A 25,689-nucleotide genomic window follows, 5' to 3' on the forward strand; every position below is an offset into this window, starting at 1 on the left:
TCATTTATGACTGTATTTTATTCTTTCAAATAAATAATTGTACCAGCAATGCAAATAAATGATATATTCAGAATACCTGAGTATTCAAATTGTTCAGAGTTATGAAATGATTGTTTTGACATTTCAGTCCTCCAATATTACAAATCAAATAATCTTGATAAACTTGCATAAACTTTAAAAATATTATAAAATATACAATTAGCATTCCTGTTCAAAAAAACAAAATATCTTGAGACACTTGAGACCAAATTGAAATAAAATCAGTTTTCTTCCATGTGAGACTGTTATTTTATTGTCAACTCATCTATAAAGAGAATACAGTGAAACCTCGCTAATCAGGATGGTACCCTTCCAAATCCAGATTACCAAATCATTGGTACGGAGTTACCTTGGATATCAATAGATGTTCCTAACAAGGTGGTCTGGTAGGCAGGGTTCCAGATTACAAGGGTTCCAGATTACCAGGGTCCAGATTAACGAGGTTTCACTCAACTGTCATGAATAAAAGCCCCTAATTTAAAATCTAAAATACCGGTTAAATCTCCCTTGTCAAAAGTGACATAAATATATTGACAATAGCACAATCACAGAATGAAATAAATAACTTGATGTACTTGACACACAACAAGGGAATAGACAGACAGGAACATACTGGAAATGCTGGTCTGGGAATGTTTGGATTTGATATGTATTCGAATTTGATTATCTTGAAAACACAAATACAAAAATATTTGTTAGTAGACTAGAACCCTGAATCTTAGAACATAGTTAGTATATTAACCAACTCAGCAGATTGTGTTGTCGACTTTGGAAGCACCAAATACTTCTTATAAAACTCAAGGCTCTTAACACTAAGTTTTCAATAATGGACAGGACAGACATTTACATGACAAAATATGTTATCATAACATTGAAATTTGCACATGAATAAAAGTGGGCATTAAATATTACTTGGAATCAGGATAAATTAAAATTTGTCAATTTAAAAAAGACTGAAATCATTAAATCTGACGATTTACATCGGAAACTTGTGAGTCCTGAAACATTTGATTATGAGCCTTTACATCACACACATGCATTGAATATGACTGGACACACTCTATACAACTTGCACAGCTTACACACATATTCACACACAAGCAGAGTCTAGGACTCCCCGGCTGTCTCCCCCTCTCCCTGGGTCTCGGTTTCTCTTGGGGTCTCAGTCTCCCCCTGGGTCTCTGTGTCCCCCTGGGTCTCGGTCTCTCCCTCCCCCGTTGTCTCTTCTCCTGTCTTCTCCCCCTCTTCCTGGGTTTCCTCTGTTTCGGTTTGTCCCTGCACACAAAGAAATGAAAAAATGACAAGAATGTTTAATTGCACATATAGTACACATAATCAGGAAAGAGGGAGGTATTTGTCCCACCAATACTGGGTAACACCAACAGGAACACAGTGAGACTGGACCACAGTGAGACTGGGCAACAGCAAGACTGGGCAACAGCAAGACTGGGCAACAGCAAGACTGGGCCACAGCAAGACGACCAACGCAAGACTGGGCCACAGCAAGACTGGGCCACAGCAAGACTGGGCCACAGCAAGACTGGGCCACAGCAAGACTGGACCACTTGGAGATGCTATGGGGCAAATGTCTAAACCTATTTCTGTCTGATCTCACCTGACCTGTGAAGATCCGCAGTAAAAATAGGTCTTCAGCAACCCATGTTTGCTGTAAAAGGCGACTATGCTTGTCTTAGAGGTCACTTACAGGATCGAGTGGTCAGGCTTGCTGACTTGGTTGATGCATGTCATCTTATCCCAATTGCGTGGATCAATGCTCATGTCAATCATTGGATTGTCTGGTCCAGACTCGATTATTTACAGACCGCCGTCATATAGCTGGAATATTGTGTAATAAGTGCAGCTTTAAACAACAACAACAATCTGATCTCACCTCTTCCTGTTTGGCCTCAGTTCCTTCAGCAACAGGAGCTGCAGGTGTTTCCGCAACAACTGGTTCTTCCTTCTCCAACAGTGTGGGGAGTTTAGAGTCTGATGCTGCCTCCTTAGCCTGTTCTTCCTCTTCCGCCTGAACAAAAAACATCACAGTTTATTCCATGTTACTTTAAAGCATGTCGTTTTTTATCCATCATTAATTTTGCACATGAGAAATTAAGGTTCTTGCGTCATCTTGTAAAACCCCTACAGCCAGTCTAGTACAGATGAGCAGCCTGCTGAACAACAGTTTACACAACACAGGATACAGCTACGGTCCACTGACAGTTGCCACAAGGAACATGTGTTGCCATCAGCCTTTGTTTCACATTAGAAAACAATCGTAGTACACAATTAAAGTATTGATTATTATATTCCTGGTTGCAGGTATATGTGTTTCTGACTGATAGCTGTACCATGTTGATCATGAAACAGTCACCACACAGCCTCAGTTCTGAGCGCTGTATTTTGTCTCAACATGTTTTCCTCAACAGCTACATACATACAGATACCCTAACATTCTAGTATACCCATGGCTGACAGTAACATTCCAATATACTCATGGCTTACAGTAACATTCTAGTATACCCATGGCTGACGGTAACATTCCAATATACTCATGGCTTACAGTGACATTCCAGTATACTCATGGCTGACAGTAACATTCCAGTATACCCATGGCTGACAGTAACATTCCAGTATACTCATGGCTGACAGTAACATTCCAGTATACCCATGGCTGACAGTAACATTCCAGTATACCCTGGGTTACAGTAACATTCCAGTATACCCTGGGTTACAGTAACATTCCAGTATACCCATGGCCGACAGTAACATTCCAGTATACCCTGGGTTACAGTAACATTCCAGTATATTCATGGTTGACAGTAACATTCCAGTATATTCATGGTTGACAGTAACATTCCAGTATACCCATGGCTGACAGTAACATTCCAGTATACCCTGGGTTACAGTAACATTCCAGTATACCCATGGCTGACAGTAACATTCCAGTATACCCTGGGTTACAGTAACATTCCAGTATACCCTGGGTTACAGTAACATTCCAGTATACCCTGGGTTACAGTAACATTCCAGTATACCCTGGGTTACAGTAACATTCCAGTATACCCATGGCTGACAGTAACATTCCAGTATACCCTGGGTTACAGTAACATTCCAGTATACCCTGGGTTACAGTAACATTCCAGTATACCCTGGGTTACAGTAACATTCCAGTATACCCTGGGTTACAGTAACATTCCAGTATACCCATGGCTGACAGTAACATTCCAGTATACCCTGGGTTACAGTAACATTCCAGTATACCCATGGCCGACAGTAACATTCCAGTATACCCTGGGTTACAGTAACATTCCAGTATATTCATGGTTGACAGTAACATTCCAGTATATTCATGGTTGACAGTAACATTCCAGTATACCCATGGCTGACAGTAACATTCCAGTATACCCTGGGTTACAGTAACATTCCAGTATACCCATGGCTGACAGTAACATTCCAGTATACCCTGGGTTACAGTAACATTCCAGTATATTCATGGCTGACAGTAACATTCCAGTATATTCATGGCTGAGAGAAACATTCAAATAAACTCAGGGCTGACAGTAACATTCAAATATACTCATGTCTGACAGTAACATTCTAGTATACTCATGGCTGACAGTAACATTTCAGTATACCCATGGCTGACAGTAACATTCCAGTATACCCTGGGTTACAGTAACATTCCAGTATATTCATGGCTGACAGTAACATTCCAGTATATTCATGGCTGAGAGAAACATTCAAATAAACTCAGGGCTGACAGTAACATTCAAATATACTCATGTCTGACAGTAACATTCTAGTATACTCATGGCTGACAGTAACATTTCAGTATACCCATGGCTGACAGTAACATTCCAGTATACCCTGGGTTACAGTAACATTCCAGTATACCCATGGCTGACAGTAACATTCCAGTATACCCTGGGTTACAGTAACATTCCAGTATACCCATGGCTGACAGTAACATTCCAGTATACCCTGGGTTACAGTAACATTCCAGTATACCCATGGCTGACAGTAACATTCCAGTATACCCATGGCTGACAGTATCAGCAATGATCCACTCCTGGGTAGAGTGCGTCTATGTCTGTCTCCATTGACTCACCTTCTTCTTTGCGGCTTCCTCCTGGCTGAGCTTCTTTGCTTCCTCTTTCATCACCTCCTGTCTCTTCAGCTCTACTTCAAACACCTCCTTCTCTTTCACCAACTCATCTGCGTCTTCTCCTTCCTGCCAACACACATTACAACACAAAACATTACACAACACACATTACACAACATACGTCATTACACAACACACATTTCAACACAAAACATTACACAACATACGTCATTACACAACACACATTTCAACACAAAACATTACACAACATACGTCATTACACAACACACATTTCAACACAAAACATTACACAACATACGTCATTACACAACACACATTTCAACACAAAACATTACACAACATACGTCATTACACAACACACATTTCAACACAAAACATTACACAACATACCTCATTACACAACACACATTTCAACACAAAACATTACACAACATACGTCATTACACAACACACATTTCAACACAAAACATTACACAACATACGTCATTACACAACACACATTTCAACACAAAACATTACACAACATACGTCATTACACAACACACATTTCAACACAAAACATTACACAACATACGTCATTACACAACACACATTTCAACACAAAACATTACACAACATACGTCATTACACAACACACATTTCAACACAAAACATTACACAACATACCTCATTACACAACACACATTTCAACACAAAACATTACACAACATACCTCATTACACAACACACATTTCAACACAAAACATTACACAACATACGTCATTACACAACACACATTTCAACACAAAACATTACACAACATACCTCATTACACAACACACATTTCAACACAAAACATTACACAACATACCTCATTACACAACACACATTTCAACACAAAACATTACACAACATACGTCATTACACAACACACATTTCAACACAAAACATTACACAACATACGTCATTACACAATACACATTTCAACACAAAACATTACACAACATACATGTCATTACTAAACACTATTTTCAATACATTTGGATATTTCTTCACGATGACAGCTAGTTTCTCAGGTTTCAGTATTAGCTATCAGTAGGGTGAGTTAACTCAGCAGCAGTAGAAATTGGCACTAGTCCTATAGTCCTGGCCAAACTGCCCAATAGCTATGGTATCATAAGGACAAGCAGAAATTTGCCATTTTAGGGTTTTGCTATATGTTATCATTATGAGGACTAGGGGACAAACAATGTTAGCTTCTGCTGCAGACTCAGCTACTCGGGTCAGGTGGGTACTGAGTGGGACCCGGGTAGCCACAGGACTACCCGGACCCCTGGTTATATTTTTCAATGAAAAAAATAACTATAACTCCATGGTAACACTACAAGTCACTGATGTCCGCATTTCTTTTTGCCTATATGCGCATCCCTTCCAACTTATACAGAGGTCGATTTAACTACTGGCACTTTTGTCCATGGCCAGTTAAAATTACGAAAGGCTTGCTGAAACGTAAAGTAGATGATGTCACGCCTGGCTAATCAAAATTTCACCCCTTTAATTTTTTAAACTGGACACTGCTCATGAATCATGTTATTTTTATGAGAAAATATTTAAGGGAGATGAGGTTGTGTGAAAGGTTGCCTCAAAAATCATCTCTGTAGAATGACACAACTGGCAGCCATTTTGTAATGTTGCATACAACAACAACATCTATATTTGCTCATAAAATTGCCACTAAATGAGACAAATGGAAGCCAAGATTTAATCTCTGAGAGCAGGAACAAATGTTTCAGGGGTGAGGAGTTTTAAAATTTTCAGAGCCCCCTTGATTACTCAGATTCGGCCTCCAACATTCAATATTGGGACATTTTTAAGGGTCAGTAACTTTTGAAAAGAGCAAGCTCTGCTGGCTACATACAAATTCATTGTTACATTTCCCTCTGTTACATATGTTTGAATAAAGATAAGGCTTCCGTCAACTTCAACTTCAGTGCATGCATGATCAGATCGTTTAATACATGTATCTACCATCAATACTTCTGCAAGGGCTCCAGCAATACAATTCCCAATCAGACATTGTGAACCAAACTTAAGACCTACAGCGGGTGCCTTGGTAGGGTTGAGTGATAAGGAGTCTTGCAGTAAATGCGGACTTGTCCCAGGCCTAGTTATCAGCCCTGGAGCAAGCAAACCAACAGGTGACCAGTGGTAGCAAACAAAGGGTTTGAGTGCTGGTGTTCTTGAGGTTGTCTTCTGAGGAACACCTAAATATTTTATTTTCTACATTAGGGTTATGGAAGTAGCCAATGACTTTGGGACAGTTTTACCAGTCCCAACAGAGGTACGTAGTTTCTGTTTGTTTGTTGTTTAACACCACACTCAGTAATATTCAAGCAAAATGATGCCAGTCTGTAAAGAATCAAGTCTGGACCAGACAATCCAGTGATTGACATCATGAGCATCGATTTAAGCAATTGGGATACTATAACATGCATCAACCAAGTTAGCGAGTCTGACCCCCCGATCCTGTTACTTGCCTCTTACAACAAACATCTGAAGACAAAATCTAACCCAGATCTTCAAGTAAGAGAAACACAAACTTTATTAAAATTGTCACATTTTATTTTGAATTTGGTTTCTAGTGCAATTAGAATGGCTCCTAACATATTCTTTTGGCTTGCTGAAAATTAATATCAGACTCTGATTCTGGACAATGCCAGCCATGGCATTCAAACAAAACAACTGTACTTGTCTTCTACCTCAAGTTCCACATTGGCAACACCTCACAGTCACACGAGGCACAATGGCTATTCCTAGGTTTGTCTTGATAGGCAAAGAACGGGCAGACTCTCCTTATAACAGCTAATTTGGCAAACAAAACCCTATTTTAGTTGCCTGGGACCTGTTCTTTTCGAGAAATATTGGAAATTTTCCCATAAATTGTATACTTATGTATCTCACACTATACATTTCCTCTTTCTTCTTCAATCCTATGTGGAAACATGCTTGAACAAAGTTTCCAGCTTCTAAAATGCAATACACCCGAACACATCCTAGCATCACCATCATGTAATCCTGTGCATAGCAACCTACATGACCTGATCATGTGCTTACCCCTGCCACATTATTCTCTTTCATCAGAGCTAACATGCTAGAGGACGTGTGATGTGGGGATGATTTGGTGGGAATATCGTTTGTCAGATAGGATAAGTTTATAAATATACAATTTATTGGAAACTTTCCAAATTTCTAAACTTATCCTGTCTCACACTATGCATTTATCCCATGATAAATAAAAAAAACCATTTAAAACACTGCCTAGTGTCATCAACGACAATAACTCCTGAGCGGGAAAACACACCATACCTGGTGATACGATCCCGATGCGCTTGTCGGACCTAACAGCATGAGATCGGGTATAACATGTGGAACGTGTTTTCACATAGGTGATAATCATACGAATGTGACCGATCCCGACAATGGTAGATATCCACATAACTAGAGGGAGGGGAGCGATCGGAGGAGTGTCCAGCCAAAACCGAGTAATAACATCAGGAATAACTCTGGATGAGCGGTAGTAGAATGTGACAATTTTGTAGAATTCTTGCATGATCGTCAAACCATAGCCAGTCGATCATGAGAACGCAGATCCGGAGAAAGTCAATCCTTGGAACATCAATCATGTGAGTGCCGATCCTGAGAGCGATCAACCGAACCCGTATGTCGATTTTGAGAAAGTTGTTACCGAGTGTACCGATCGAGAAAAAGTTGATCCTGCGAAAGTCGACCCTTTGAACATCGATCTTGAGAGTGCCAATCCCAAGGAGTGACCAGTCAAATCTGTATGCTGATCTTTCGAATGCTGAGCCCACCTCTTTGAGCAGTCTTTAAAGCAACAACGGGTGTAGAGGATCCTTCTTACTCATTTCCCTTGATGTAGATTGTTATTACTACACTATCCAAGAAACAAAACAAAATGTATTCGCCAACACTTATGATACACGTCTCCACAGTGGCGATGAGAAAGAGAATGATGTGGAAGGGGTAGGCATGTGATCAGGTCGTATAGGTTGCTATACATGGGATAACATGCATGACCCATTTGTTTGGGTGGTGACCATGGTGATCCTGGGATGTGTTTGGATGAATTGTTTATAAGAAGCTCAAAACTTTGTTCAAGCACGTTTCCAGGTAGGATTGAAGAGGAAAGAAGAAAAGCATAGTGTGAGATTTGACAAGTCTAAACATTTGATTTTTCATTGTTTCCCTAATAATTCAGTTTGCGGTTGGCATCTACAATATGGCAATTCCTGCTCCAACATGGAAAATAAATTATTTTATTCAAATTTAAGCTACACGGTCCATCCACACAGCACTGTCACTAACAGGTACTCACCTTCTTGTGAAGTCGCTCGTTCTCTATCTGTTTATACAGCCAATGTGCGATGTATTCTATGGGGTCAGCAGGTCGCTTCTCAGCTACCTCTGTGAGACATGTCACCAAACAATCCCCAACATGCTTCTTCAGGTAGGCTGCTTCCATTGCCATGGTAACGACTTTTTGCCTTTATCCTACAAAATCATAAAATATATATGAAGAAAAACATATTTACTCAAACTGACCAGTGGTAGAAACTAACAGTTTCAGTCCACTAGTCCTTATAATGATAACATATAACCAAACCTTTAAAAATGGCTAATTTCTACTAGTCCTTAGGATACCTTTACTATTAGGCAGTTTGGCAAGGACTACAGGACTACTAGTGCCAGTTTCCAACCCTGCTGACAGTCAGGGCTCGATTTGAGAAACTTAATTTAATTTGCACCAGGTGCATGTTGACATGAAAACCAAGTTGCAACAAACAAAACCAGGCTGCACCCATACATTTATCAAAGTTGAAACATAGTCCGGTCTGCTGCCAGGGTCACAGACATTAGGCCTAGTGACGCATTGCTGTAAAACGTAACAGGAATATGTGCACATCATCTTGAAGTACCCACAGTTTGATGCAGTGAAGCCTAAGATGGCATAACAAATTACACATAACACAGGGATTAGTGATGTAGTATGATAAATAAACTTTATAGGGTGTTGAGTGTGTTCAAAGATCGGTGTTATGTGTGGACAAGCATAGCTGTCAACCCCTGGATGTCTAAATGAGTGAGAAGCCAGACCATTTTAATGGCCTTAGAGAGCATGTATTCTGAAATAACAACAAGTAACTGCGCGAAAGGGGAAAGAATGAACCCAGTCTCGTCGTGTTAGTTGCGATCGCGATAATCGAAAGAGAAAAGCTTTTCAAAATATTTTTATCTACATTTTATATGAATGCGTGAGAATTTCCCAACCTTGCGTGTGAGCGTGACATAGGTGATAAATGCGTGAGACTCACGCGAGATGCGTGAGAGTTGACAGGTATGGAGAAGTAAGGGTTAGACCCAAATTTGAATTTTATTTACATAAACTTGGTGCATGTAGAGATAAATATTAAGTTGCATTTTTAAATAATGGGTTGCACGTTTTATAAAGCTTATTCAAACCCTGACAGTACACATGCTTGTTTGTCTAAATGATTTAGGCCTATAGAGGACTTATTATAAGATGTGAAACTTGGTGAAATATTTATGATTATTCAAAAGCAATCAAATAAAATGTTCCGGTAGAATGAGAGAGTCAATAGAACCTTTTGTTGAAAGATGCCAGACAACTACAGGTCTGCATATAGATTTTAATACATCAATTGTAGTGTAAAATTCCAAACAGCATAGTCTTTAGGCCTATCGTTGATACGCCAACCGACGTACATGCCATAATGAAAGCACACACACACTGTTATTTTAGCGAGGCCCCTAAAACGCTCAAGAGTACAAAATAAAACATAAGGACAGGCAAAAAGCATCCTAACCATACATATTACCAGCCCTATTCAACCGTTTCTCTTATCAACGCGCTGCTACATTCACAACATGCTGCTATTTTCGTGATAGATCAAGATGTTTATTATTTACTAACAGTAACGCGCTGAAACGATGCGTCCAAAACCTTCCTATTTTCGGTCTGATGCACCCTAGCAGCGTTACATACTTTGTCTAAATCTTAAAATACACCATACTTACGTATTACGTCCCAGAAATGTTACAATATGTGTTAACAAAGAGATGTTAAAATCTAAAATGTCACACTATTTTCTCCCAGCCTCGTTATCGAAACCGGTAATCGCTTCCTTAGCTACGGTCACGTGACGTCGTTGCTATCTCGCTGGGGTCTGTCCTCGGTTCACCGTGTCGTGATATAGAAGCCTTCTCAGAAGGGGAGCCGCTCAAAGGTTCCACATAAATCCAACAATGAGCGCGCGACAAAATGGTGTTCCGTCGGGAAACAGCTCTAATGGGCCACCCATACATTGGCCTAACCCAAGAATGCTTTTTACAGGTGAGTTAGGTATTTTCAATCATACAATTAGGAAAAATTATGTTAAAACACTTATGATTACTAACAATATTTGCTATACATTTTAAAACAGTCCTTAAGGATGTCAATCTTTATCAATTGCGATAACACGAACCACCTACACGAATGTTGTTTATTCTATCATTAAGGTATATGGATCTAATATATATATATATATATATTAATTATTGAATTAGGAAATACAAAGTATACAATAAAAACAAAGTCATAAACCTTTACAAAACAACGTCGTTCAGGGAAAAAATAAGGTATTGACTACATAAGTATTCCAATATCCACATCACGTTAAAAGTAAACGTGTCAGGCATAATTACCCAAAGCTTATCAATTTCATACACATGTCAACAGTTGGTATTTCCAATGTCAAGTTGATATTTATATCTTATATCTCGAGTACACTATTAAAATCAACGGAAAAACACCTTTCTTCAAATAGTGTCTCCAAGTCAATAGAAAGAATATGTAAGTGATATATGCATGCATTATTAATAACGCGAGGAGAGAGACAGCAATATAACGAGAGACTGAAACATACATGCACATTCCATAGGAACAAGCTTCGTGTCTTATCGATCGCAAGCCTTTTTACGACATCTTACATTAACCCTGTACATGTGATAAAGTGACTACATAATATGTATATGTTCCCGTTATGTTGTCTTGTTTATGTTTTGAGTTCAAGCTCCAGTCGAACGAAACCGATAGTCAATAATACGCCAGCGTGTGTTGTGAGTGGACATCTGTCCAATTCGAGGGCTTTTCTTGATCTGAGCGACATTCGTAATCCTTATCTGTTTGCTAAAGTCTCGCAACGAGCAATAGTAAACCAACAAATCTAATTCTCAAATACCAGTACTCATATTTGTTGTTAATATTATTAATTATAATATTCAGTTTATCGGTTTACATTATATATATATATATATATATATATATATATATATATATATATATATATATATATATATATATTACATTTCTTATCACCGTCTGGAGAAGAATTTTCTTCAACGTATCGAGGCTCCGTTGCCAAAACCCCATGCATTCAGTAGACGTAACCTGGACCCACCTGAGGTTTAATGTGTGAATTGTTCAAGTTAGTGGGTAGATTATCTCGAGATAAAACTAAGGCTTAAAGAATAGCACTCGATAAATCCCGCCATGATTTATGAACGCTTAATTTCTCCTACAGTGTAAAGAACAAGCCACTAGACTAAAGCGATTACGTATCGGAGACCTTTCTCTGAATAAAGGTTATGAACGCCTCGGCGATATACCTCTCTTAATCCGTGGGGGTTTCTTTTCTTAGCAGATTTCGTGTTGGGTCGACATGTCATACTATATAGGGTTATAGTGCTTCGTTTATCAGAGCAATAATCTTAAATTACTTAAAAATGATTGCGTTGTGGTATTAAAATCGTTTTTGAAGTTTATACTTCACACGCGACTGACTGATATTATGAAGAAATCGGCACACACTGAGACAAAGACGGGTGTGTGTGTGTGTGTGTGGGGGGGGGGGGGGGGGGGGGGGGCAGAGAGAAAGAGAGACAGGGAGAGGGATAAAGAGGGTGGGGGCGAAGAGAGAGAGACAGAGAAAGAGAGTGATGGGACGGAGAGAGGGGAAGAGTGAGAGAGAGGTTGACCATTGTTTTCTTATGGGAATGTTAAACGGAGTATTTGCTGTGTGTATAATGACGTCGTTTTCAGTCGTTAATGCTACTTCTAAGGATGTGTTTGTTCACTCATTAAATATGGAACAAGATTAAGAAATGAGTATGTATCAAGGGGTAATTCTTCATTGATTACTGCATCAACGCGCGAATATATGCAATATACATGACCAGCAAATACACGATGCCTACATCAATAGCTCTGAATTATTTCGTGATCATTGACCTACAAACCTCATAGACTTTCTTCACCATGGATTCAATAACCGTCAAAACCAATAAATCCTGCCTCAGACAAAATGGGGACAAAGGGGCTGTATACAAAAGAAACATGTACCTCCTAATAAGGTCGTGTACATGACTATATGCAGCTCACGCCGCTTTCATAGAGTAGATGTACTTATGAGTTTTTGCAGTTTTAGATTTCTATATGAGTGGGTTATTTCAGCGTTCATGACCGGGACTCATGTGAAGGGTTTGGGGAAGTCGAGTGGGAAATACAAAGGCACTTTCATAAATCGTGTGAGTTGTAAATAATTGAGTCTAGACCAGACAATCCTGTGATTGACATCATGAGCATCGATCCACGCAATTGGGATACGATGACATGCATCAACTCAGTCAGCAAGCCTGACCACCGATCCCGTTAGTCGCCTCTTACGACAATCATAGTCGCCTTTTACGACAAGCATGGGTTGCTGAAGACCTATTCTACCTCGGATCTTCACGTGTCTTGTGATATGTATAGACTCACATATTAACATTCATTTCCAAGTTTTAGTTTTCAACAGCTGTCAATGAAAACAGTGTGTGTCTACAAGGCATATGTTGGTGTAGTTATCGTTACCTTATCAGACCACCTTATAAGATCAGGCATTAGCACCCTGTTGCTATATAACACATGTGTGTAAGTACATTGAATCCCCCGAGCTTCCTACTGTTCAGTGCATTCATTCAGCACACTGCTGATTCGCGATATTGTTTTCCCTTATTGTACTGGGTCATCGATTTCCGCCCACAAAACAAGCCAAAAGAATTACACACGTTGATATCTGAATAAAACATATGACATGCACGCTACAATGGCGCTGGTAACTGACATATTGCTTGCCGTCTGAACGTTTGACTGGTTTCTTGTAACCCCAAGCCTTTAGGGAGGCTTACCTCTAGCTCGGTACATACAAACAGGAGATAGTCGACAGGTCCGGTACACACAGACAGGAGATAGTACACAGGCCCGGTACACACAAACAGGAGATAGTCCACAGGCCCGGTACACACAGACAGGAGATAGTCCACAGGTCCGGTACACACAGACAGGAGATAGTCCACAGGCCCGGTACACACAAACAGGAGACAGACATCAGACCCGGTACACACAAACAGGAGATGGTCCCCAGGCCCGATGTACACAAACATGTGACAGTCCCCCGGCCCGGTACACACAAACAAGAAACAGTTCCCAGGTCCGGTACACACAAACAAGAGACAGTCCCAAGGCCGGTACACACAAACAGGTGGTAGTCCCCGTACCCAGTACACACAGACAGGAGTTAGTCCACGATGTACACAAACATGTGACAGTCCCCAGGCCCAGTACATACAAACAGGAGATAGTCCCCAGGCCCGGTACACACAACAGGAGGTAATCCCCATGCCCAGTACACACAAACAGGAGGTAGTCCCCAGGCCCGGTACATACAACAGGAGGTAATCCCCATGCCCAGTGCACACAAACAGGAGGTAGTCCCCAGGCCCGATGTACACAAACATGTGACAGTCCCCAGGCCCAGTTCATACAAACAGGACGTAGTCCACAGGCCCGATATACATAAACATGTGACAGTCTCGAGGCCCGGTACACACAAACAGGAGGTAGTTCCCAGGCCCGATATACATAAACATATGACAGTCCCCAGGCCCGGTACACACAAACAGGAGACAGTCACACAAGCCGACGTCAACTATAACCTGTGACATATATACTGAACACAAAACGTGGGAACCCTGAGATATTGCTAAAACCGACGTTAAGTTAACTCTTCTAACGCTAGCACATAGGCTCAATGTGATGAGCAAGTCAGTATGGTCTTTCGCCGCTTTTAAATCCCTGCGTGCCAACGAGGGGCACCAATAACTGCCTTTGTACCACATGGAGGAGGATCAGTGTATTCTCTGTGGAAACCAAGCGCTTCAACAACTATGCGGCGGGTACTCGTGTTCTTAGGTTCAAGTGTGAGACTCCCCATTTCAGTTTAATCGTTGTGATGAAAAACTTGAAATAAACTGTTTGTTTTATGTTGCCATGGTATCTGGCAATGTAACTGATGAGGCGGTCGTCAATGGCTGCGACGTGCTCATGAGTTTACCCAAGGTGACACACGTCTATAGGTCGGGCACATTAGGCTTTCCTTGAACATTAAGCTGATCGTTATGTTATTGAAATACTGTTTAAGTGGCTTTAAACCCCACTTACTCACTCTCGATATATACTGCATCGTTATTGAATGGATGCACGAAGCGTGCAATATATCTTGCTGTCATCACGTTCTGTCTGAACTGCAGGAGGTAAGGTTATCAGAAGACTCCATGCGGAATAAACCCGAGTTGAATCATGATCTAGAAAATACAGCGAAGTAATATTTCAAATATAACAAACAATATTTGTTTAAGCTTTCAAGAAAAAATATTTTATTTCACATATTCATATTAGTTAAATATCTATGCATATTACATTTAACTCCGGGGTAGACTAGGTCTTCAGGAACCATTGCTTGCCGTAAAAGGCGACTATGCTTGTCGTAAGAGGCGACTAACGGGATCGGGTGGTCAGGCTCGATGACTTGGTTGATGCATGTCATCGTATTCCAATTGCGTGGATCGATGCTCATGATATCAGTCACTGGATTGTTTGGTCCAGACCCGATTATTTACAGACCGCTGTCACACAACTGGAATATTGTTAGTTAAACAACAAACAACAACAACTTTGAGTGACATGTTCATAAAAGTTCATGAATGTTTCTGGTAATTGCACGTGAATAGGCACCCCAGTCTTTACCCTAGTTAATCCAACCCATCCGAGACCGCCTCCGTGGCCTAGTGGTAGAGCGTCCGCCCGGAGAGCGGAAGGTCCGGGGTTCGATCCCCGGCCGCGTCATACCAAAAGACGTTTAAAGATGGTACTTGTTGTAACCCTGTCTGGCGCTCGGCATTAACGGGGTAAAACAAGGACTGGTCGGCTCGGAGTCAGTATACTGTGTCTGAGTGGGGTATTCATGTTAAATTGAGGCATGTTATCTCAGTGGGCTAGCACTATAAATCGGCATCAGTCCGGACTAGTACAAGCAGCCACACACAGGTGCATGCACGTCGCAATGTAAGTGCAATAATCTTGGACGCGACGTTAAACCCAATTTCACCTCACCTCACCTCAACTCGTCCGATACATGTTTGTAAACACGTAATTGTCTTAAGATCTTACTAAACTTGTGACAAGACTAATTGTGAGTCATCGTTCACCGAACGCTGATCGTTGCGCATGTAGTTAACCACTAATTTGCGTGACCCACTTTAAATTATTTACACATCGCCATGATACAGCCGGAATACATTGCTGACTCACACGATAGAAGATTCGTATTGCCTCCTTCTTCGGCGCCCCCACCTGAGGGAGAACAGGTTGACAACTCCCTAGTTTTCTATATTACTCTCTTTGTGCGGGGGAGAACAAACACCACATGCTGAAGACACTCCAGTGTGCATGTGGGCGATTACAGCAACAAGGAGTGGTAATTGATTTGTCAATATATTTGCAAATAAAGAGCAGCAAAAGAGCAGATCGCCCTGGTGCACTCTATGCGTAGTTGGTCGGCGTGACAAATACGTTGGTGTCAATCTGATATCGATTACATGGTGAAAATAGGTTCGATCACTAAACATAAGATACGTGTTTCTTACCACCTCTGATACTTTACCATGGTAACGTATTCGTGCTGCAAAAACTATAACAGGACGCATCCTGTAAAGATGACAATGCTAAATCTGTCACGTTTTATTTCCCCTAAACCTAGGTCCCTCATACCTCGTTAAATCAACTGGGCCGCCTTCGTGGCCTAGTGGTAGAGGGTCCACCCGGAGAGCGGAAGGTCCGGGGTTCGATCCCCGGCCGCGTCATACCAAAAGACGTTAAAAGATCGTACTTGTTGTTACCTTATCTGGCTGGACATTAGGGGCTAAAACAAGGACTGGTCGGCTCGGAGTCAGTATACTGTGTCTGAGTTGCGTATTCATGTTAAACTGTGGCATGGTATCTCAGACAAGTACAAGCAGCCACACACGCGCGCGCGCTTTATAAGTGCAGGAATTTTGGCCGCGACGTTAAACCCCTTTTCACCTCACCTCACCGTTAAATCATCCACCATTATAACCATCCATGGGTCCTTCAGAATTCGTTTCCATTTTACATTATTCAATCCTGCTTTAGTAGTAATCTGCCGGGTCGATATATCAGGTCTGTGACATCAACATGCATGATGATTCACCTCACGTAGCCCAAGTAGACAGTGTCCAGTACGGATGGATGGACGAATAGTTAGTTTGTGATTGTAGGTTATAAATGTTTTGATACTCACTGTTGAGTACAGTAATATATACATTGTACATTAAACACATGATACACATGTCATTCTCGTACTTATTATATTTACATTACATTTAATTTCATGTCGACGCTTGTTTCGAACTGCTCTGTACTGCACTTCACTGCGCAGCGTTGCACTGAACTACATATTAACATTAAACCTCTTGTTAGACGAGGGGCGGTCGGGTAGCCTAGTGGTTAAAGCGTTCGCTCGTCACGCCGAATACCTGGGTTCGATTCCCGATATGGGTACAATGTGTAAAGCCCATTTCTGGTGTCCCCCGCCGTGATATTGCTGGAATATTGCTAAAAGCGGCGTAAAACCGTACTCACTCACTCACTCTTGTTAGACGAACACGGTCGCCTGCTTGAAGCACCAGTCGAGGGAGTGAAACACAAAGGCTGTGACGCGTGATCGAACTATCGATGAATTGAGACTGCCCATGGTCCGATGGCAATACATCGATGAAGTGTTAAAATATCAATAGTTAACACCAATGCAGCGCTAGACTATCGATGGTTTCGACAGACGTAATACAGTGTAAAAGAAATACTGTTAACAAGTTACTTTTCCATTCGCTTTTATCCAAAATACACATTACACGTGGGTATCCATTCAGAAAGTAGCACCGCTCTCACTTTCCTACGACTTCCCTAGCAGACTGCTGACCCTTGCTGGCTGTATTAGGCTTCAGTCGACGTGCTGACTAATTCAAGTAAGCTACCTCGTAGACCAGGTACATTTTCTCTTGAAACTCTTGTACCAAAATGGCAATAATATCGCGGTAGTGTTTTAACCTTCTCGCAAACACATTGTGTCATCACTGATATTCAATGATCCATCCATATACTTTTCATCACAATTTGGCATTTTTCAGTCAATAAAATCTGTGTTTCTGTGGATAATCGAGACTGGTTATTCTCTGTCGTTTAATATTTAAATATCGCACTACTACTGGAACAACACAAATGCCCTCGATAGTCACCCCCGACCATTTGCATACATACTTGCTTCTAAATTTGGTCCATCTTCACAAACGTATTTAATCAATTGCTGATTAAATGTTACCGCAGCTGCGGATTATCCGTTAGTCTTTGGTGAAGGTCATCACATTTGGGCGGACATGCCGAGCAATAGAGCACACACTACCTTCTTTAGTCCACCTCCAAGACCCTAGAGAATAAATTAAAAAGGAGACCAACTCAAGTCTAGAATGATTGACCAAATCTAGATGCTAGAGCATATCAGCTTTTATGGATAGCAACTTATTTTATTGTTTGTCACGACAAGGAATAAAAGAAGCTGCTATCCATAAAATGTATTCATGTTCTTCCATCTTCCAAATGCATATCAAGGACTTCATCTCTAGGATATTAGCCATTGTTCTAGGCTCCAATTGCGTTATATATTTTTGTTATTTTGTAGGTTTATATTTTTAGATAACTTTATTTCTGGTACATAACGTTAGCCTATACCTTCCTCACTGCTGTTCCCCAGGGCCCGACTATAACAGGGACCACCGCGTCACTGTGCAGCCAGAGAACCGGATGGTGGGAATAGGGACCATGTCCAAGGAGGGGACCAGCGAGTCGGACTACCTGTGGCGGGCCGCACCCAGGACCCCCTACCCCCGCTCCAAGACCACCATGGTGGGGGGGATAGGCTGGGGGATTCAGGAGTTTACGGACTGGTCCTTGCCTATCACGGGGAGACAGGTCATGGTGAGTTGTTGCATTGGGTGGAGTTTGAACTGGAATATCAGCTACAGTAAACTAGGTTTATAACGAACACGTTTATACCGAACTGGCGGATATAACGAACTGTTTTTGGGACCCGTCCATTTGCTGTATATAGGGTGTTTATGTGCCTATAACGAACTACGGTTATAACGAACTAAAATTAGTGGTCCCTTTGAGTTCGTTATAACCGTAGTTTACTGTATTTAGATTTGGGTTTAAGATACGTTCAGTCACTAGCATATAAGATATATTTATAGTTATAAGAATTGAACGACCGCTTTGAGTTATTTTGACCTTGGGTGGACAATAAGTTAGAGTGAGTGAGTGTGTTTTACGCCGCTTTTAGCAATATTCCAGCAATATCACGGCCGGGGACACATGGGCTTCACACATTGTACCCATGTCGGGAATCGAAGCCGGGTCTTTGGCGTGACGAGCGAACACTTGACCACTAGGCTACCCGACCGTCCCGACAAGTTAGAGGCTTCAGTATATTATATAATTCATAAAGTCTTTACATTGTGAAACAGATAAAGTGATAATTTAGAGGAGCCTTACTCAAATGATGATACAGTCATGGAAAGACATATACAAATTCCTTTTCATTCGTGTGTATATTGAAAGCAGAACGCTATAGCCACATAAATTCCAAGATGGCTACCTAATTTCAAGATGGCTGACAATTGCATGAATAATTATCTGAGATGTGTTCATTGCTTGTGACTAATTCCGAATGCATAACCCGTCGCCCTGACGATGTAGCCTTATCTGTTGAGCTGGAACCATGTAGAATATATTGATACTAAACGCTCTTCGTATGATTTCTACCTGAAGATATACAGCTGAAACCATATAGACTTAATACTATACGGTCTGAATATGATTTCTCTTCATTTATTCCTCAGATGGGAGAATTCCGACAGGAACTCGAAAACAGTCATTCGCACAAGTACCAAAACCCATGGTAAGTTCCAGCGAGATACAGACATGTGGGGGCACTTTCACTCGACCTCGATAGAGGCACACGAAGTCGACAGTCGTACGTTATCGTTAGTCTTCTTGAGAAATATGAGAAGAAGTATACATATATATTTCTTCTTCCAGCAAAACACTGTACATTATGTCGATAGATTTCTCAAAAAAACTAACGTAAACGTACGACTGTCGACCTCATGTGCCTCTATTGAGGTCGAGTGAAAGTGCCCCTCCCTACTCAACCTGGACAGCAAACACTTCACTGTCCTGAACAGGGTTAGATAACCCTGTCTCTATTGTCTTTCGGATCATGAGTGGTAACACGTAATTGACATGTGATGTATACCATACGATACACCAAATCAATATCTAATGTCATTCCATCAACATCTTTGGTAAAAACGTCACTGACGATCTCTGATCGTTAAATTCCGAGTGGGTTAGTTGAGTTGGATTTAACGCCGCTTTTAAGAGTATTCCAGTTATATCACGGCGTGGCAGCTTAATGTGGGAGGAAAGCCCGAAGTGATGCAGGTTTCAGACGTTTACCGCTTTCGTGAAACCCACGAGCACGGGTATGGTGCTGACAAACCTAGATACATAATCGGGGCGAACCGGGATTCGAACCCACGAATACAGGTTTCTGGTGTGGCCAAGGGATGCAACTCACAGCGATGGTTATATACTGATCGGCATGTGTATACCAACTCGTAGGCCATGGCCCAATCAGAATTATCCGCTGAATTAACGGGTCTTTAATTAAAGTATAAATTTACTTCCAACATGTACGAATTGAGCGTCTAAATTATACATCACACTGAAGTGAGAACGGAGTACTCTAAGCTGTAATGACATTTAAGAAGCTTGTATTTAGGGACTCTATTGCAGTGAGTTGACTGGTGCGATGTTATTTATTAAGATAGTTGGCGTAGATTTTCCAGGTCAGTTTTCACGTTTGTCTTACACATTAGTTGGAGGCAAATAGTTCAAGTTTAAGGTCAAGCTATAGTATAGGGCCAGATTTAAGAGTGGGCGACACACGTTTTGTCAATCGTTCGAATCCTTAATTGTTTGTCTACCAACCCCAATTCTGTAATTAGAAATTATCTGGCAGTTAATGAATATATGAGACAATATGTCAGTTTCAGATATGGCAATCATTAAAATCCTGTAAAGTTATATCATTGGGTGTGTCTTGACCGAATCACCGGTAGATTCCAAGAAAACGTGTGTACAGCTGATTGCTGTGTCCGGCATAGTTTACGAGAAAATACACAAGGTAATCTTAATCCCTGGATATAAAACAATGCCTAGCTGAAGACAAAATACAATTTAAACGGTAAATCAACATGTCTGGTGATTTTTTATCTCAAATTTCAAATTTGTACTGACGAAGTTTCTCATCACCCGTTCGTTTGCCGGACTTCGCTGAAGGGGTACGGTGATTTTTTTTTCTGCGCATAATATTCAAATTTCTTTTTTTCCAAAATATTGAACCCGCTAGAGGGGGGTTGCGCATTATACATGGGTGCGCACTATACTCAAGAAAATACGGTACATCTAAACCTGGACATGGTCTAAAGACCGTGGATCATTATCCCACTTGGATTAATGTTTATCGTACAATAAAACACTGCATGGAGAATAAGCCACGAGAGACGCAGCCCCGAGTGGTTTATTCTCTCTGTAGTGTTTTATTGAACGATAAACAACGACCACGAGTCGTTTATTTCTCATATGACCATTATTTACAGCCTCTTTAAGGATGATGATAAAATGTACAAGCTTTAAAATATTTACCCGTATTTTAATAATGACTCCCTGGATAGAATCCTACCTCGGCAATGTCGGACAAGTCCATTTTATGCAGAGGGGGGTATTTCCTGGATATTCTCACAATCCTAATGGCGATTACCTGTACCTTTCGCCCGATACCGACTGTCATATCTCTCCCGCTTTTGAATGCGATCGTTCAGTCATCGCCTTTATCCGCATTGCACAGCTACATCTAAACACTCCCCTCTAAAAAATAACGTCGTCCAATTCACGACGTCATCAAGTTGCGAGCGCATGTTCGAATCTCCAAAAATATCGTCATGACAGAACAACGTTTTATCGTGAAACAAACCACACACATCTTAATCTATAAATGCATGCATGTGGACATTCCCCGGTCGATCCATCTACCTCCATGTATACTTTTTTTCTACCCCAGGTATCCGGGGCCCAATGATGAGGTGGACCCCAACTCGGACGAGGCCATGGTGATGAACGTGTACAAGCGTCGCCCGGCCACGACAGTGCCGCAGCCATCAGGTACATGTTCACGTCCCTGGCGTCACAGAGGACGCACGCCGGCAGCCACGCCCTTGTACACAGTCAACACATTCACCGTCACTACTTCGTCAGGTATCGTAGTGACGTCATCAGGTGCCACTGTGACGTCAAAGTAGCGTAGCTGCAAAGTAGTTGATGCTTGTGCTCTGTGGAATGGCTTTGCTACAATCATGCTTCTATTAACCTTTATAAATTTACTCTTTCTCTAAATTCATTTATTTGTATAAGTCATGTTATCAGATAACTTGACCATACCTTCTTTTCCCCGTGTGGGGTCTGCTTGTCATCTCTATTCTTACTTACCAATGAAATTTGCGCCTAATTTCAGCAAATGCATTATTTCTGCACTCTTTTCCTGCTCTGACTCTGCTTTGAATGTACCTTCTCAATCTCATTCCAATATATAACATTTCTGCCATAACTATCAATGGGCCGTTTCCACAAGCGATCTGAGTTACTCAACACTATCGGTAGCTACGGTACTTTAAAAAAAATATGCTTGTATTGTTAGCGAGCGGTTATTGCTTAACCCCGCATCAGCAATCGTTCAGGAGATTCTTTGAGAATAAAGATAACTATAATCGCATTTGCGGAACGTGACCAATATATATCCAATGTCCTTCTTAGTGTCCAACCATTTGATATTCTTCGGATGCGGGGGGTCGGAGTTGGGGTTGGGGTGGAGTGGGGGTGTGTGAGACTGTTTCAGACTGTTTAATATACAACGTGTGTGCCACAATAAAATACAAATAGGTTTAAAAAAAATATCAAGCTCATAACAATAAGTAGAAGAATATCTGGTTTTGAAGTTGTAGCTTAGTGTGTCTCCAAACAAAATCCCAGTCTCCTCCCCCCCCCCCCCCCCCCCCCAAAAAAAGGGGGGGATATCAAATGGTCGTTCCCTTTGTCTCGTCTCGACTGTCATTCACTAACATATACTCTATATTCTTCTTCTTCTGTCATATTTCACTATCCATTGCTCTTTCTACCTAACATAAAACATAATTATATAATCAAATGGCGTAATTTCAAGAACAGTAAATGTACCTACTTCATGAACTTGTAAGATGCTTGTATGTTCTTTAATCCTGGAGTGGTTCTGCACATGTAGGCACCAAGGCCGCCCCCACGTCAGATGTCCCCCCGGAGAGTCAACCAGTTAAAGCATATTAGGAAGAAGGTCAGTTGGCTGTCATGTATGTGTTTGTATATCTCCAGTATATCATGGATATCCACCACATCACCGGAAGCTGGCGTATATATGTTCCATCGGTTTATATACCACATACACTTCCGATTACTGACCAACAGCGCTGACTTGGTTGATGCATGTCGTCGTATACCAATTGCTTGCATCGATGCTCATGACGTCAATCGCTGGCTTAAGACAGTCTTAGTCTACAGTCGCGTTTGGAAATTGGACTCGCTGACCTGGTTGGTTGCGTGTCATCGAACCCCGACTTGTTATTTACAGGCCGCAGTCATATAACTGCAGCGGAAAACAACAAACAAACAAACAAAACAAACAACACACAAATGTTGTGATTATCGATCGTCTGTCAGGATCCCTAGGTCTCGATGATGTGAAAAAAAGATTGCATTCCATTAATACTACGTTAGTTGTAAAACTTGGCTTGCCTTTGCATGTGTTCGTGACGGGAGCCACTGGTAGGGCAGGATAGGCTCACCTTTTCGCGACCACCTGGTATCACTAATTAATAGTGATTCATAAGCAGGAGCCTCTGGATAAAGTCGGAATCGTACAATCTATGATGCTTTAAATTGTTTGATAGGCATTACTTAGAACTTGCATGACAGGATGACAAAGTGGATGTTATCCATAATTGTGTCTACTTTGACTGTGCTATGAGCAGAGATTTCTTATAAATAGAGAATGGGTTGTGTTCATCATCATCATCATTATCATTATTATTCAATATATTTCTTTCCAGTATAAAGTCATCTTTACCAGAGCCCTGCCAGGGAAGGTGCAATAGACAACGAAATCAACATAAAACAGCTGGTGCTCATACCAAGATGTACATTTCACAGGGCGTTCCTAGTTACCAACTTGATCTTGTTGGATCATGCAAAACAAAGTCTATATTTTTTTGTAAATGACTGTATATTGCTGTCATGGTAAATGCATTAGTGTCATTTAGCCGGGTGTATTTGTAACCTTATCAAAACAATGAAATGATTAACCGACAGTAACACGTGATAACTTTTCGTTTACTTTGTTAAAATGCCTATCTTGTTAGGAACATCCTGAAATGACTATTGAATTTTAATGAAAAGGTACTGCATATGGAAGCACCAATAATATAATCCTTTAAATAAGCAAAGGTAATATTTGTAACAGGGTATTTGTTCTATTTAGAAAAAGAGAATTGTCATAAAATCCCAAATGGAAATTATTTGTTCAAGTAGTGGTGAGTTAGATTTGAATATCCTTTGTCGATGTTATGACTTTATTTATTGTTATAATGTACCAATGTTTTCATGACTTTACCAGTCAGTATTATTTTCAACAATCTCAACTTGACATAATCAGTTTCTTATTCTGACATGTCAGACTGGATTCTAATTTATTTATTTACCTTTCCAATTAATCTCTGCTGTTTTTGTAAATAAATGTTCTGACTTCTGTAAAATCTTTTGTATCTTCCAAATGCATAATTCCAGTGAAACCTGGTGTTGGTGTCTGTCTACTGGGAAATCATGGTAGCCACTGACATCTGCAAACAAGCATCAGTATAGAACACTCTATGTTACCATGGTGATATATGTTCATGGTTTTGTAAGGCAAGGCTGAACAATTTATTCAGTGAGTGAGTTAGTTAGTTTTAACGCCGATTTTTACATTATTCCATTTATATCACGGTGTGTCAGCTTAATGTGGGAGGAAAGCCCGAAATGATGCAGGTCTCAGACGTTTACCACTTCGGTGAAACCCACGAGCACGGGCATGGTGCTGACAAACCTAGAAACATAATCGGGACGAACCGGGATTCGAACCCACAATCATAGGTTTCTGGCGTGCCTGGACGCAACTCTGCACAGGGAATTGCGGCACCTTAGACGACTGGGCCACCCGTGCCCGAACAATTTATTCAGACCTGTGGTCCTCAATAGATTACAGAATCGGTGAGTGATTTGGGTTTAATGCTGCTTTGAACTGCATGCCAGTCTATATCACAGTGGGTCTGCAGGCGAACCGATAGACTTGTAATCAGACTTATAGACCTCCATTGACGTCATCCTAATATGACACCGTATACGGCAACTAAAGACACCATAATGAATGTATTATGCAGAAAAGTTTACATTCTCTGGTATCCATATAAACTTGACACTTACAACCCTTCGTTGACGTTAATGGTCAAAAGGAGACTACTCCTCGAACCTTAGAGGCCAAACCTTGTTGCCAATTTTAACTATAATCTTTATCAATAAAGTCACGAACGTGATCTAAAACACAGATTAATGTCCTTGCACATCACAATTAATGATAGTAAAACACAAAACAGTGTCAAACAGTGTCATGTCAAATAACCAATTTCGGAACCAGAATTTTCATGTGAAATATGTGAGGTGGGTGTTGGAAAATCCAAGATGGCTGTTATACTCTTGGTTGGTTTGTTGTTTAACGCCGCACTCAGCAATATTCCAGCTATATGACGCCGGTCTGTAAATAATCGGGTCT

At 40.9% G+C, this 25,689-nt stretch overlaps 2 protein-coding genes across 5 annotated transcripts; one reads left to right on the forward strand and one right to left on the reverse strand.

Moving 5' to 3' along the window:
- LOC124132500 (DPY30 domain-containing protein 1-like) lies at nucleotides 1-10,392 on the reverse strand. Its single transcript, XM_046496438.2, has 5 exons — nucleotides 10,262-10,392; nucleotides 8,541-8,716; nucleotides 4,148-4,270; nucleotides 1,931-2,065; nucleotides 1-1,314 (listed from the first exon to the last, which is right to left on the reverse strand). Exons 2-5 carry the CDS (start codon nucleotides 8,691-8,693, stop codon nucleotides 1,147-1,149), a joined length of 579 nt encoding a protein of 192 aa, XP_046352394.1. The 5' UTR covers nucleotides 8,694-8,716; nucleotides 10,262-10,392; the 3' UTR covers nucleotides 1-1,146.
- On the forward strand, nucleotides 10,391-24,637 carry LOC124132498 (uncharacterized protein C4orf45 homolog). Of its 4 annotated transcripts, none has more exons than XM_046496434.2 (6): nucleotides 10,391-10,577; nucleotides 18,430-18,653; nucleotides 19,577-19,635; nucleotides 21,862-21,962; nucleotides 23,095-23,163; nucleotides 23,936-24,637. In XM_046496434.2, exons 1-5 carry the CDS (start codon nucleotides 10,490-10,492, stop codon nucleotides 23,154-23,156), a joined length of 534 nt encoding a protein of 177 aa, XP_046352390.2. In that variant the 5' UTR covers nucleotides 10,391-10,489; the 3' UTR covers nucleotides 23,157-23,163; nucleotides 23,936-24,637. The 4 variants fall into 4 exon arrangements, with proteins under 4 accessions (XP_046352390.2, XP_046352387.2, XP_046352389.2 ...); XM_046496431.2 differs by having other exon boundaries at nucleotides 10,446-10,577; nucleotides 21,862-22,055; XM_046496433.2 differs by having other exon boundaries at nucleotides 10,446-10,577; nucleotides 21,862-22,055; nucleotides 23,095-23,158; nucleotides 23,934-24,637.
- The last annotated feature ends 1,052 nt before the right edge of the window (nucleotides 24,638-25,689 follow it).

Source organism: Haliotis rufescens, unplaced genomic scaffold, assembly GCF_023055435.1.
Source record: "Haliotis rufescens isolate VD_foot unplaced genomic scaffold, xgHalRufe1.0.p SCAF_11, whole genome shotgun sequence".
Classification (NCBI taxonomy): domain Eukaryota; kingdom Metazoa; phylum Mollusca; class Gastropoda; order Lepetellida; family Haliotidae; genus Haliotis; species Haliotis rufescens.

What these genes read in the sequence shown, in the direction of transcription:
- LOC124132498 (XM_046496431.2), top strand. Translation starts at nt 10,490, where the DNA reads ATGAGCGCGCGACAAAATGGTGTTCCGTCGGGAAACAGCTCTAATGGG. An exon ending in CCCAAGAATGCTTTTTACAG is followed by an intron (nt 10,578 to 18,429) that starts GTGAGTTAGGTA and finishes GCTGTTCCCCAG; the next exon opens with GGCCCGACTATAACAGGGAC. An exon ending in CACCGTCACTACTTCGTCAG is followed by an intron (nt 22,056 to 23,094) that starts GTATCGTAGTGA and finishes CTGCACATGTAG; the next exon opens with GCACCAAGGCCGCCCCCACG.
- LOC124132500 (XM_046496438.2), bottom strand. Translation starts at nt 8,693, where the DNA reads ATGGCAATGGAAGCAGCCTACCTGAAGAAGCATGTTGGGGATTGTTTG. An exon ending in AGGAAGCCGCAAAGAAGAAG is followed by an intron (nt 2,066 to 4,147) that starts GTGAGTCAATGG and finishes TTTTTTGTTCAG; the next exon opens with GCGGAAGAGGAAGAACAGGC. An exon ending in CTGAGGCCAAACAGGAAGAG is followed by an intron (nt 1,315 to 1,930) that starts GTGAGATCAGAT and finishes CTTTGTGTGCAG; the next exon opens with GGACAAACCGAAACAGAGGA.